The 12,007-nt window shown below is 38.5% G+C and overlaps 1 protein-coding gene across 2 annotated transcripts; it reads left to right on the forward strand.

Annotated features, from left to right (window-relative positions):
• The first annotated feature begins 8,531 nt into the window (after window positions 1-8,531).
• LOC139142543 (uncharacterized) lies at window positions 8,532-11,593 on the forward strand. 2 transcript variants are annotated; one of them, XM_070712503.1, is made up of 4 exons: window positions 8,532-8,662; window positions 9,569-9,658; window positions 9,879-9,953; window positions 10,451-11,593. In XM_070712503.1, exons 2-4 carry the CDS (start codon window positions 9,628-9,630, stop codon window positions 10,948-10,950), a joined length of 606 nt encoding a protein of 201 aa, XP_070568604.1. In that variant the 5' UTR covers window positions 8,532-8,662; window positions 9,569-9,627; the 3' UTR covers window positions 10,951-11,593. The 2 variants fall into 2 exon arrangements, with proteins under 2 accessions (XP_070568604.1, XP_070568603.1); XM_070712502.1 differs by lacking the exon at window positions 8,532-8,662 and having other exon boundaries at window positions 9,448-9,658.
• The last annotated feature ends 414 nt before the right edge of the window (window positions 11,594-12,007 follow it).

Raw genomic sequence — 12,007 nt, forward strand, 5'->3', positions numbered from 1 at the left:
TTCTGCACAGCGAAACGTTTGGAGCAGTTGGAATTTCTCCTCTTCATGTGAGCGAATTGAAGGGGTATGTTGTTTCATTTCGACCATGTATCAGATTCTTTGCTTCTTTAAAGCTCCTTGAGCTCTCACATTTTTCCAGTTCTTCAATTTTCTGTGAAAAAATAGTTTTCTTGTTCAACTCTGAAATCATGTCGAAGTGCTTTAGTGTTCAGCTTGTCAACAGGACCTGTGCAGTGTAGTGTGTTTGTGTGTCATGCTCAATGTTATGATCAATAACTGAATGCTAGTCTGCTGTTTGTATAGGTGTCGGTCCCCACTTAGGCCTAATGCATTTCCAATTACAATCTCAAGGAAATGCCGTAAATAGCTTTCAAGGATAAATAACTTTCTTCGAGGAAAACATTGCTGCTCACCGCCAAATGAATTAAATCAATTGATATTGATATTGTTAGCAACGCTCAGCTTTGGCATCGAGCACTGTAATTTCCCACGAGGACATCTATATACTTTGAGACAGAGATGAGCTTTGTTTGATTGTAAATGTTCATTTTGGATGTGAATCTTGGTAGTTTTCCACAGTTGTGAAGGTTGCCTTTTCCCGATAAGACGTGTTTTCCACGGTAAACAGTCAAATCCTTAGGTGAACGATGTGTTAACACATACGTAAAAGAGACGGGGTGAAACAGAACAGATTAAGCGTTTGTAGAATATATCCTCAAAGAAAAGCTATGTGGTACTGATCTGTCGGAAAATGTGAGCAATGTTTGCTCACTCAAAAGAGAATATCCCTACACTGAGAAGGAGACGCTTGGAAATGGTGATTGAATTATGACGTTGAAACGCCTTTGCAAATCTAAGAGGGGAGCGTCTCAATATACGTTGACTGTGTACTCTGGAAGTTCAGACCAGTTACGTTAAGAGTTCCAAGCTTTGATCCTTTGAAAGAGAAAATTTGCACTTCATCTTAGATGACGCCGAAAAAAATTAGGACAGTTCTGTATTTTATTTATTTATTTATTTATTTATTTATTTATTTATTTATTTATTTATTTAGGGCGACGTCAAATGTCAATGTAGGATAAAAAACAACACGATTGGAACTAATTTGGGATAATTGGATGATGACGTAATCCCGATGTAATCTACAAAATGTATCTTAACTGCTTTTCTTTTTACATTACACACTTTTTTATGAGTAATTTGTAATATTGCAACATTCAGCCATATGGCACCTAACACTTTTGAGAAATTTGCAAAATATGAAGATCCAATTGTCCCAAATTAGTTCCAATCGTGTTAAACTTAAATCCCTAAGTTTCCCACACCCCTCCCCACCCCATAGAAACTTCATTAACTTACACGAGTCCGTCTCTGGGTATACTGTCGGGCAAGTATGAAATAAGTGTACCTTATCCATTGCCTTGGCAGTATCTACAATAACAGGTTACTCTTGTTCGTTCAGTTTATTTGCTGTTTTTTTTTTGTTTTTCATTTCCACCCGCCTAAGAACTTTAATGTGTAAAATGTTGCATCTGGCAAGAACATGATACGGGGACCGTCACTTGTGATTCCCAATTTTTTAGCCGTTATGACCCCAAATGGCCGAAAGCTATTCACTAACTACAGTCAGGAGCACATTCTGACGTGCGCCACTATGTACGTGTTAAAATAGTTTCCGTATTTGCATAGTAAGCCTTGAGTCACTGATACTGTACACTGCTGTACAATAATTTCAATTGTTTGTTTGACCCGACGTGTGACCTGGCGTCTTTGTTTTCGCAACAGTCCCTCGCTCGCCCTCTGTCGTCGCTAGTACACCAGAACGTCACCGCTGCCGCTAAAGTTGTGTTACTGTAACCAGCGGATCTGTCGTGACAATATCAGGTAAACATTACTTAAGAAGCAATATTGTACGCGTGTTGTCTTTGTGTATGGAAATCTAATAGTTAATCCATTTAAGAGAATTTCAATTTTTATGGCATTTGAAGTGAAAATACAAGATCGTTTCTGTACTTTGCAAACATGTCCGGTCCACACGCTTGTCACATTGCCGACAAAAGCTAGGCCTAACCATTGAAGCAAGACTCGGGATTTATGAGTTTGGCATGCCAGGCTGTCACAGTTCTGTTGACGTTTTCGTCACCTGTGTAATGTGCAATGAGTTTGAAAATACCATATAACAAACAGATAACTAAGGCTGTTGTAGGAAAGACATAATTGTGAGACTTTTCATTTTATAAAGAATTTCTCATAATAATCCCTACAGACTGGTAAGCTAATTGTCAGCTAATTATTTTTGAAAGGTTAAGAAATAAAACAACCACTTTCCCTCTGACTACGATTGAATTTCCTGTGGACGCCATTTTGGTTGCAGTTCGACTGACTCTCACCAATACATCGAATTCTTCGCTGTGAATCACAACTTGTCATGCCTATTGTCATTCTTGACCTTTAATTCACCTTCAGTGTTTTCCAATGACAATAAGATCTGACAACAGCTTATTGTATCACAACGACATTAGAGACCTTTCATTCGACCTCATTCTTCCACACACGGAGGGACTGTGATTTGATCTCAAGACGACCACGAAGACTAGTAGCGACAGGTATAACTTTGTATTATCCACGAAAGTACCCGTAGAACTGAGATGTATTTAAAATAGCTATAGGTTTCGGTGGATCTTTAGAGAACGTCTAACGACGTCTTTTCTGACTTCTTGTTACTAGTATATTGTATATAGGTAGGTTTCTGGACACCTTTAGATTTGGAGCGAGCCGCGCAATGAATATACGCCCTCAGTGATGTCATGATTGCACGTAAGCTGTACTGTTGCCAGAATGCCGGTCAGTACGCAAACATATGTAGCCGGTAAGTATCCTGCGACAATGATGGATGTTCGGTGGCGTCAACAATTATAGAACAATATTTTAGTGAACTTCCTTGTCTGTTTGTTGACAGTACTTGAACTTGACTACGTTTGTCTTATTTGCCTGTGCAGAGAGAAAGTGACCGTGATTTTATTGGACCTAATGTAACCCTTACTGCTAATACCGTTATATAACTGTTAACGTTGATTGATCTAAATTGTAACGGGTATTCGATCTAGCCGTGCTGAAAGTTACAAATTGTGAACAGAATGGAATGTTTATTCGCCGATGCAGTAGCGCAAAGCGGCCGCCGCCTGTACATCCGTCATAGGCCAATCGACGAGACACATTGTGATGATGGAAAAAACTGAATCTTTTCTTTGTTTTTCTCATCTTCAGCTCTATCTTTGCGATTTTCATTTCAACAATTACCCCCCCCCCCCGTCTTAAAACCATAGATAGAAGAAGTATCGCTTCTAATCCGCATTTCACTTTAATTTGGACTAGTTTCTCTACAACCATGTAAACGTTTCTTGTTAGTTGCTCTATATGCAGTTTTTTACAATCATAGACAGCAGAAGATGGATATTTGTCAATGATACAACTTGGACAACAATGAGGTAGTTGTCTTAAGATACCGTGACAATACTCAGACTTCGTTCCGGTTTCCTTCTATGTTCACGGCTGCAACTTTCGATATTTGCATGTATTTAATGCTTACTTTAATAGATAAGATAAATCCAAAACTCCAATGGCATCACGTGTTATATATTTGTTCAAACTCTTCACTTGTGCTGTGATTCTCGTTAATTGATTTACACCAAATTCAAGTCAGACGATGTGGGCGATATCCGGGTCTAAAGTCTTCCGGGCGGTGCTAATCTTTCATTTAGGAGTCTGCTGCATTTAGCAGTTCGATGTGTCGGACCCGTTCGCTGTCCCTAAAATGGAAACCAAAATTAAAATTAATATATATATATATATATATATATATATATATATATATATATATATATATATATATATATATATATATATATATATATATATATATATATATATATATATATATATATATATATATATATATATATATATTTGCAACGGTATCTATATGATTGGAACAATAGCAACAACGAATTATCTTGCTTCGAAGAAAATAACAACATAAACAAGACTAGCGACCAGATTACTGTGTTCCCTGTGGTCTTTCTGGCTAATAATGCTACTGCAAATTGAGTCTACCACTTCAGTACCTCTGATTCTCGTTTTATTTCTCAGCATTTGTCACCTCAAGCTGGTGTTTGATTCTGCCGAGCTGTTTAATAACAAACTAATTTTTATTATGTTCATTTATTTTCAGTGGTAATTTTAACGACGTTTGTTGGAATCATATTACTTATAGCCGCCTACAAAATCGTTAACTTCTGCCAACAAAGTAAGTCTTCTTGATAAAATGTAGACTTTTGACCCGTTTTTCACTATGGCACTAATGATTTATTTTACCATGATATACACGTTTGATTTACCGTGTTGTAAAGAAAATTTATGGTTTTGGCATCAGTATTTGGCCAAAAGTGTAAACTTTCGAACCCCTCCCCCCCCCCCCCCCCCCCCCCGATTTCAGGGGAAACTCCTAGAGTTTGTGCGCATGCTGCGTCTGTGATTTTAACCGCCCTGGAAATACTTGCAGCAAGTTACCTGCATGGAGGTGACATCACAGATACTCAAAAACGCGTCTGTGGTTACAGGGGAAAGTAAGATGTGAATGCATTTAAAGGCAATATTCGTCCAGGTGTTTTGATCTATAAATGTCATGTATTAACTTTTTTATTATACAAGCCTTAGCTTACATGTGTCGCGTATGCGTAATACTTTACCCTCGCTATCTCTGTATAGTATTTCAACTTGAATAAAACACCCCATATCTGTTAATTGCCCTCCCTAATCCCCTTCTTTAGTTTTTTTTTTCACCTCCTCGCCGATGCGGAGGATTATTTCCCTTACTAAACAGCTCGTTAGCAGCTCATGATATTTAAATTACTTTCTTTTTACCTTATTGGATGCTAATGAGTTATTTGGTCAGGACGACAAGCCCCAGCGTTGGCGATCGGTAGAAAAACCTAATGAAGGGGATTAGGGGGGAATCGACAGAATTTTCTTTGAAATACTATGCAGAGATGGCGAGGGTAAAGCACTAGGCACACATACGACACAGCTAAGGATTGTATAATCATAGACCCTAGTAGGGTCTTATGGTATAATAGAAAAACGTTTATCACGGTCCCTCTGAACCGTGGTTTTACACATGACATTTATTACTTATAATTTCTAGATGAATATCGCTTGTACTACTACTCTGTGAGTTTTTCCAGGGTAAGTCGGTTCCAGAAACACACATATTTTTTTTTAATTTGACCACACCATTCACGCTATCTTAATGATAGCAGAAGCAGTCCTCGTGTGATGTATATTGCTATCTAAGAGCAAATTCACGTTGTATCGTTTATTGTATTTTACAGTTTTTGTAACGTTTATCAGGGAAAAGCACGCCGCCTTGTACAAGAAGCAGACAGCCAAGGTAACACCGTCAGAAAACCAGTGCCATGGTACAACCCTGGAGGTGAAAAAGATCCATGGTACAACTATGAGTATTGAGTAAAAGAGAATCGTGGTGCAAGCGGCAACAGTTACGGTGTTAGGTAATGACACTACCAGTATGTGCAAATATTCACCTAAACTGACAAGAACCAAGCGCATTTCAGCTGATGCGAACAAAGGACGTGGAACTGTTCTGTACCTGACCCTGACCATGGCCGACCAACTCTATTCTTTTCCTTGTTATGAATTTTGCTGAAATGATGGTATAAATTACCATCATGGTGACACAAGGTGATCGGAACACAGGCAGTGCAATTTGCAGTGAAGGTATCAAAGTGAACGACTTTTCCGTTCTACCCCGGCGACTCTACAAAACGCCAGTCGTCATTCTCAGGCTGCATGTACCAACTTCTAGTACCTAATAAATGTTCACTGCGTCATCATGATACGGTTGCTCTCAAATGAGTACGCAACAAGCGAAATTCCACCATTTATCACAAGGCACTATTTTCAAAAACCTCCAATAATTGTCATGTTACACTTCCCTGTATTATTACTACTATTTGTGACGTTTAGACAGTTCTCACTCAGTTTAAAGAATGTAACAGATTTTGTTGACAACTCGAACAAAACGGGAGTAGATTTTGGAGCATGAATGGCTCGTGTTCTTCGCAATCGAAAATAAATCTGATGAGAACCGTTCCGAAAATTAGAGAGTGAAAACGTTACATATTGACTCAATATTGTGCATTTCGGTGACTTATTATTTTCTGTGAAGGTGTTATCTTTGGAAAGTGCAATACCGATAGCAACAACAACATCTTACCTGCAAAGCTGCATTTGATGAGCAAGCACGTTTCTTATAATTAAAGTTATTTTTTACTGAAAAAAGCATTATGATCGTCACTGGCTGCATTCCTGTACTAAAGTGACATCCAATCAATAGCAACTCGGCCGCAATAAAAGCTTAAACATTAAAACTTTTTTGTATGTTTCAGGTTATATATTAAATAAAGTTACGTGATTTTATATGACTGTATCTTGTGAGAGTTTCGACCTTTTTCATTTTCTGTTGAGCAAGTCGATGCTGTTCTCTGACGCGAGGACAGCAGTGCTCGAAAATTCGGGAGGAGAACTCTAGATGGCGCGATATCAAACACCCACGTGTTGGTTGACGAATCTCCACAGTGAGTTTAATAACTCACAACCTGTAGGCCTATAATTGTAAAGATTTGTTTTAAAACAATCTCGGATTCATCGTCATATCATTTGAAAATTGTAAGATGAAGCCTACAGTGACTACTTTTGCTTGGCAATCCTGGACACTATTCAAGGTATTACGTTGCAGTTGTTTAGACACAAATAAGTTACATGTATTTGCATATCTTTCAAAATAATTTTGATAGGCTGTTTCCACAAAGAGTCGGATTCAACCTTTTCTACCCTGATGACACCATTGTGACCTCTGACATCGCCAAGAAATCCCCACCCAGGGTTAAAAGGGTTAACATTGCGGAGGGCTAACATTGAGATACATTCATATGGGATTATATAAAAAAGGTCTTCGACGGCGAGTAACTGAAAGCATTATGCTTGACTATGACATTTCGATTTAAAGGTATACAGTCACCTGTAATCTAAATATGCCCATATATGGTCAAAGGGGCGTTCCTTGGTATTCAAAATGTCCATGTGAGGGCTCTCTTTTTAAAAATCGGTCACCCGCTCAAATCTGTGATTGGTTAGATTTTCTCTTTCCATGGTAACTGTGGCAAAATTGGAACAGGTGACAGTATACCTTTTAAATACATTGTAATATCAAAACTGTTCTATGAAAAGGGTTTCCGAGTCTCGCAAACGATTTCTTGGCGGGTGAGTGGACATTTGTCATCTTATTTGAGAGCAGGGTACGAGCAGGCTGGCAGTTTTTCTCATCTGCAAATAAATTTAATAATATTTTGCTAAGCGGACAACTTAGTTAACTGTAGAGCCAGGTTTTAGTCGTGATGGCAGTTGCGAACAGCTCTCATCGTTCCTCCAAGTATTAAGTGCGTTCCTTAGAAAGGTATCTTGACATCATGACAAAACACCTTTGAGCCTAACTTTACATTTATAAGTCGGATACTTGACTGTCTCCGACGTATTTATCGGAGTCAGAGAACATTTACCACAAGATTATAATCGGTTTCTTTTTCCCATGTAGTGTAATAATTTTTACAATTTTAAAACAAATGTAAGGGGTTAAAGCCCTATTAGTTGCACCATTTTGCTTTATTTTTATAAGATGGCTTGGAATCAAAGGCAACTTGTATAAAATGCTTACCGGAGTCATAGAACCTTTTCAAAATATTGGCGACGAATGCATAATTTAGACTATAACAACTAAATAATTTGAGTGTTGAAACTCAGACATGGAAACCGCAAATATATACATGTAAGCGTCTGAATTTCACCGTCCAATCCATCACCAAGGATTGAAATAGTGACAATTTATGAAGACAATGTGGCTTAAAGTAATATGCGCATCGAAAATGAACAACCTAAACTTTTGCTCAAACTTCCGAAATGAAACTTTCAACCATTTCTTTCAAAATCAAAAATAAAAATCGGGAGTTACCGTGAAATTGTGATACTAGAGAAACAAATATTTACTTATATTTGAAATTCAAAATGGGCGCCATCCCTGTGTTAACTCTGTGGAGAAAAATAAAATTGTCAATATTCGAAAAACTAAGACGGTGAATTTTTTTTCTTACATCAAGAGCTTTAAAATTAGGCCCAAAAAGCGGTAGATCAGAAAAGAATTGTAAAAGTTTGAGATTCCGAATGTCTGTCCCCGGGGCGCGTTCTACCTTAATAACAGGAATCCAAACATCTCTGTCAAGATTGGATAACATTTGTTAGGAAGCAAAATGCAAAAATTACGGCTAAACGTATATTCTTGATGGCACGTCAACTGTGCAAGGTATATAGCTTACAGTTGGGTACTGAAGCTGTTTCTATGACACTGTTTATCTCGTTTTTCTTGGTATAACCTTAACGACGTTTAATCATCGCCACCAATAATGTCCCATTGTTCGGTGTGACAATAAATCTGTTGGGTCTACCGATCTACTGTGATCTTAACAGACGATTTGATCGGGGCAATGATCAGCGAGTCGAAAGTCTGTATCTGACAGTCAGCGTTTTACAGGTGAGTTTATATACCTTGCCGTTGCCGATAAGTGTTTATTTGGCAGGGTTGGAGAGGGCAGGGGAGGGGGTGGTGATGGTCTTCTGATCAACCGTCCAAGAAAAGCTTAAGCTGCTGTGACAGTCTCAACAGAACCCACAGAAATAGATGCCAGTTTATTTATTCGGCGCCATACTTGTTAAAACAGTATCAGCTGAACAGATCCACTGAGACCAGTTTTTTAATCGTCAGCCAATATTTGGCAACATGACGAAACTTTCAGTACAGGTAGCTTTTCCTCAATTTGCCCATGACAACACTATAGAGATAAGCTCCAGAGATGACCTGCCAGGTTTCATGTTCTTGGCAGAGAAACGGCCGTTTGTCATTATCGATTGGTCAATAAAAAACGACTGTCTTTGTGCAAACACTTTTATTCTCTTTACTACGTAAGGTTATTCTGAACACCAAGCAGGGTGACAGATACAATGGAAAGTTCATGATCTAACCTGTACGGAATCACGTCACAATGTCTGAAAATTAGACTCCGTCATTTCCAATGTCACGACACTTGCTCTGGCAAAGTCAAAATTTCTTTCGTGATTATTATAATTAGCAGGCGGGATGATCGATAATGACAGCATAAAGTAATGCGACTTTTGCCATTGGCCAAAGTAAAATGCAGCTATCAACACCTTGACAAGAGTTTTCTCCAAGTATCTGCCCCCCTCCCCGGGGAAAAGAGTTACAAATATCCGGCATATATTGGAATGTTTGATTTCACCTCCAGTCACGTAATGACGAAAGGACAAAATCTACCTTGATTTTTCTCATGAGTCTACTAAATAGACTGTATCCTTGTTCAGGGCCATTTCATATTAAAAATGTTGACTTTATTCCAGCAGCGTGTTTTGTGTTTCCTCACAGGCACCCCACATCACACCAGTAACGCGATGAATATGTTCTAATGTGAGCAACGGGACAACATGTATGTCGGAAGAACCACATACATCGTCGGTGAGATTTTTAAACATTTTCTTATAACTTGGTGCTATTGGAACATTTAAATTATACATTATATTTACAACTCACGTAAATCATTTTGAATTAGTGTCGTTTCGTTTCTACTCTTTCTGAGCTTTACCCGGCCTACATGTCTAGGAATTTAAATATCTTGGACGGTCCGGCACTAAGGGCCGGAATACATGTATTTACTGTTCGTTTCGGTGTCTTTCAGTGTCAATTATAGCATCGACGGTTGCAGTCGTATTTCTAGCCGCTGCTGTGAACATGATACGTCGCTGTTTCTGCGGTAAGTCAGTGATCAAATTTAGCTTCACAACACATTTTTCCTGTTAATTTTTATCAATTCGACAAAAACACTGGTGCGAGCTCATAGTGATGCACTTATAAGTTTAACGAAATTCTCAAAGTCGGCAAATTCTAATAGGTCTAAATAGGGTACAACCTTGAACTTTAGAAGGAATCAAATGTCAGGCAGACAAGCTGAGAAAACAGTTAATACTGATTCTTTTTGGGGGTTCTTATCTATCTATTGATATTTATATATTCCGGTTGTTTATCAGTTATTAATCCATGTGTCTTTCAGTTCTTTTTATCTTTTATCTGTTTACTTACCCATATCTATTACCTGCCTCTTGATTTTTTTTATTTGTTTGTGTGATTCGTTTATTATAATGTAGCCAAGTTTCGTTTGTTGATTATAGTGCGTCAGACGGATGTATGTATTCTTTCTACCAGTTTTCATTGATATCGTCCATGTTTCATGTTCACTTTGTTTTCCTGCAGGATCATGTGATGAGCAGAGATCTGCGGGAAGTACACCGAGAAAGATGTCACGTAAATCCGATGCAGGTATGGTCAAGACACGGGCTTATGAATCGCAGGGGCAAGGCGACTGTCGGGCATTTTCGGATTTGTCCCTGTACAACAACGATTGGACGGTGCACGACAAGACAAAAAGCGGGATGACGGCGAAACTCTTGAGAACGGAACAAACGACGCTCTCGGAAGCGCCGTTATTCACGCGTCGGACGAGACCTACTATTGAAATGACCATTCCCTGTGGTTGGCAGGACAACGAGAGCTTCACCCTCAGCGCCCATGAAATGTCAGAGGGGTCATTTACTTCAGTTGAACTGGCTGATCTCGTAGATCAACAGCATCCTTTCACAACGACAGAAAGCCAAGTGTTTCCATATCCGAGCCAAAGACGAGGTCTACTTCACGTGGCCGATGTTCACTCCGTGGATATACCGCCCGAGCTGGTTGCATATCGAAAGTATTAAACTCATTTTCAAGCATCTCTGTCGGAGCCTGTCTGGATTATGTGAAATCCGTCGTGTTGAGATTGTTGACGTGGAGCCATCGCACCGAAACAAAATATGAAACATCTGGAACTTCCTATGGCTCAGACCGAGCTTCAAGCATTGCGAACGAGGGTATTTTTTCCAGTTGACTCTCGGTCAAAAATGAATTGAAACTGCACAATGGCTACAGCGAGAAAATGCCAAAAGCTTTACGAATTACACAAATCGAAAGTACAACCATTTTGCCGTACTATAAAAGCGACATTTTGAAATCGTTGGATCAAAATGTCGCGGCGTCGCTTTCGTTCAAAAGCACATCTTTTGTTTCCTTTCAGGTTTGCCGTTTCGGTTTGTGTCGTTTGATTTGAACGCTGTAGCAGTGACATCATACAAAATCTTTTGCCTTTGTTTTAAGGTAGTGATGCGCCTCGGAGACAGATATTAGAACTCTCAAACTTTTACATCACCCTTTTTGGTCTACAACGTTTGGGGACTCATTTTGAAGATCATAAAATAAAGTTTTCACCGGCTTATTTTTGTGAAAATCGAAAATTTTATTGTTCCCCTAGAGTTAACACAGGGATGTCAATTGTCATTAAAAATTGGATAAATTATTCTCGAATGCCAAATTGTGCACCGTGACCCCTAATTTTTTTCTTAATTTCGAAAAGTTTTAGCAAAAGTTTCAAGTTTTTAAGCTTCAAGGCACGTATTACCTTATAAGGACAATATGTGCAACTTTAAATGATTTTGTTATAAGTTTTGTAAATTACAGAAAACAATTTCACTTTCTTCTTCTTCTCCCTAAATTATGTCGATATACAAAGTTATAGCATCAGACGATGAATTGTATACAGTATGCGATGATATTGTTGACAAATGAATTCTAATCCGCAGCACAATTCATTCATCAACAATAATGTTGGACATTAATTACACACGTGCAGACTTTTTTGGCGGATGAGTACCGGGTATTTTAGATGAATTTTTGAGTAAAACAGGGAAACTCTATATTGCAAACAGAACTGGAGGAATT

This window comes from Ptychodera flava, chromosome 10 (assembly GCF_041260155.1).
Source record: "Ptychodera flava strain L36383 chromosome 10, AS_Pfla_20210202, whole genome shotgun sequence".
In the NCBI taxonomy this organism is placed as follows: Eukaryota; Metazoa; Hemichordata; class Enteropneusta; family Ptychoderidae; genus Ptychodera; species Ptychodera flava.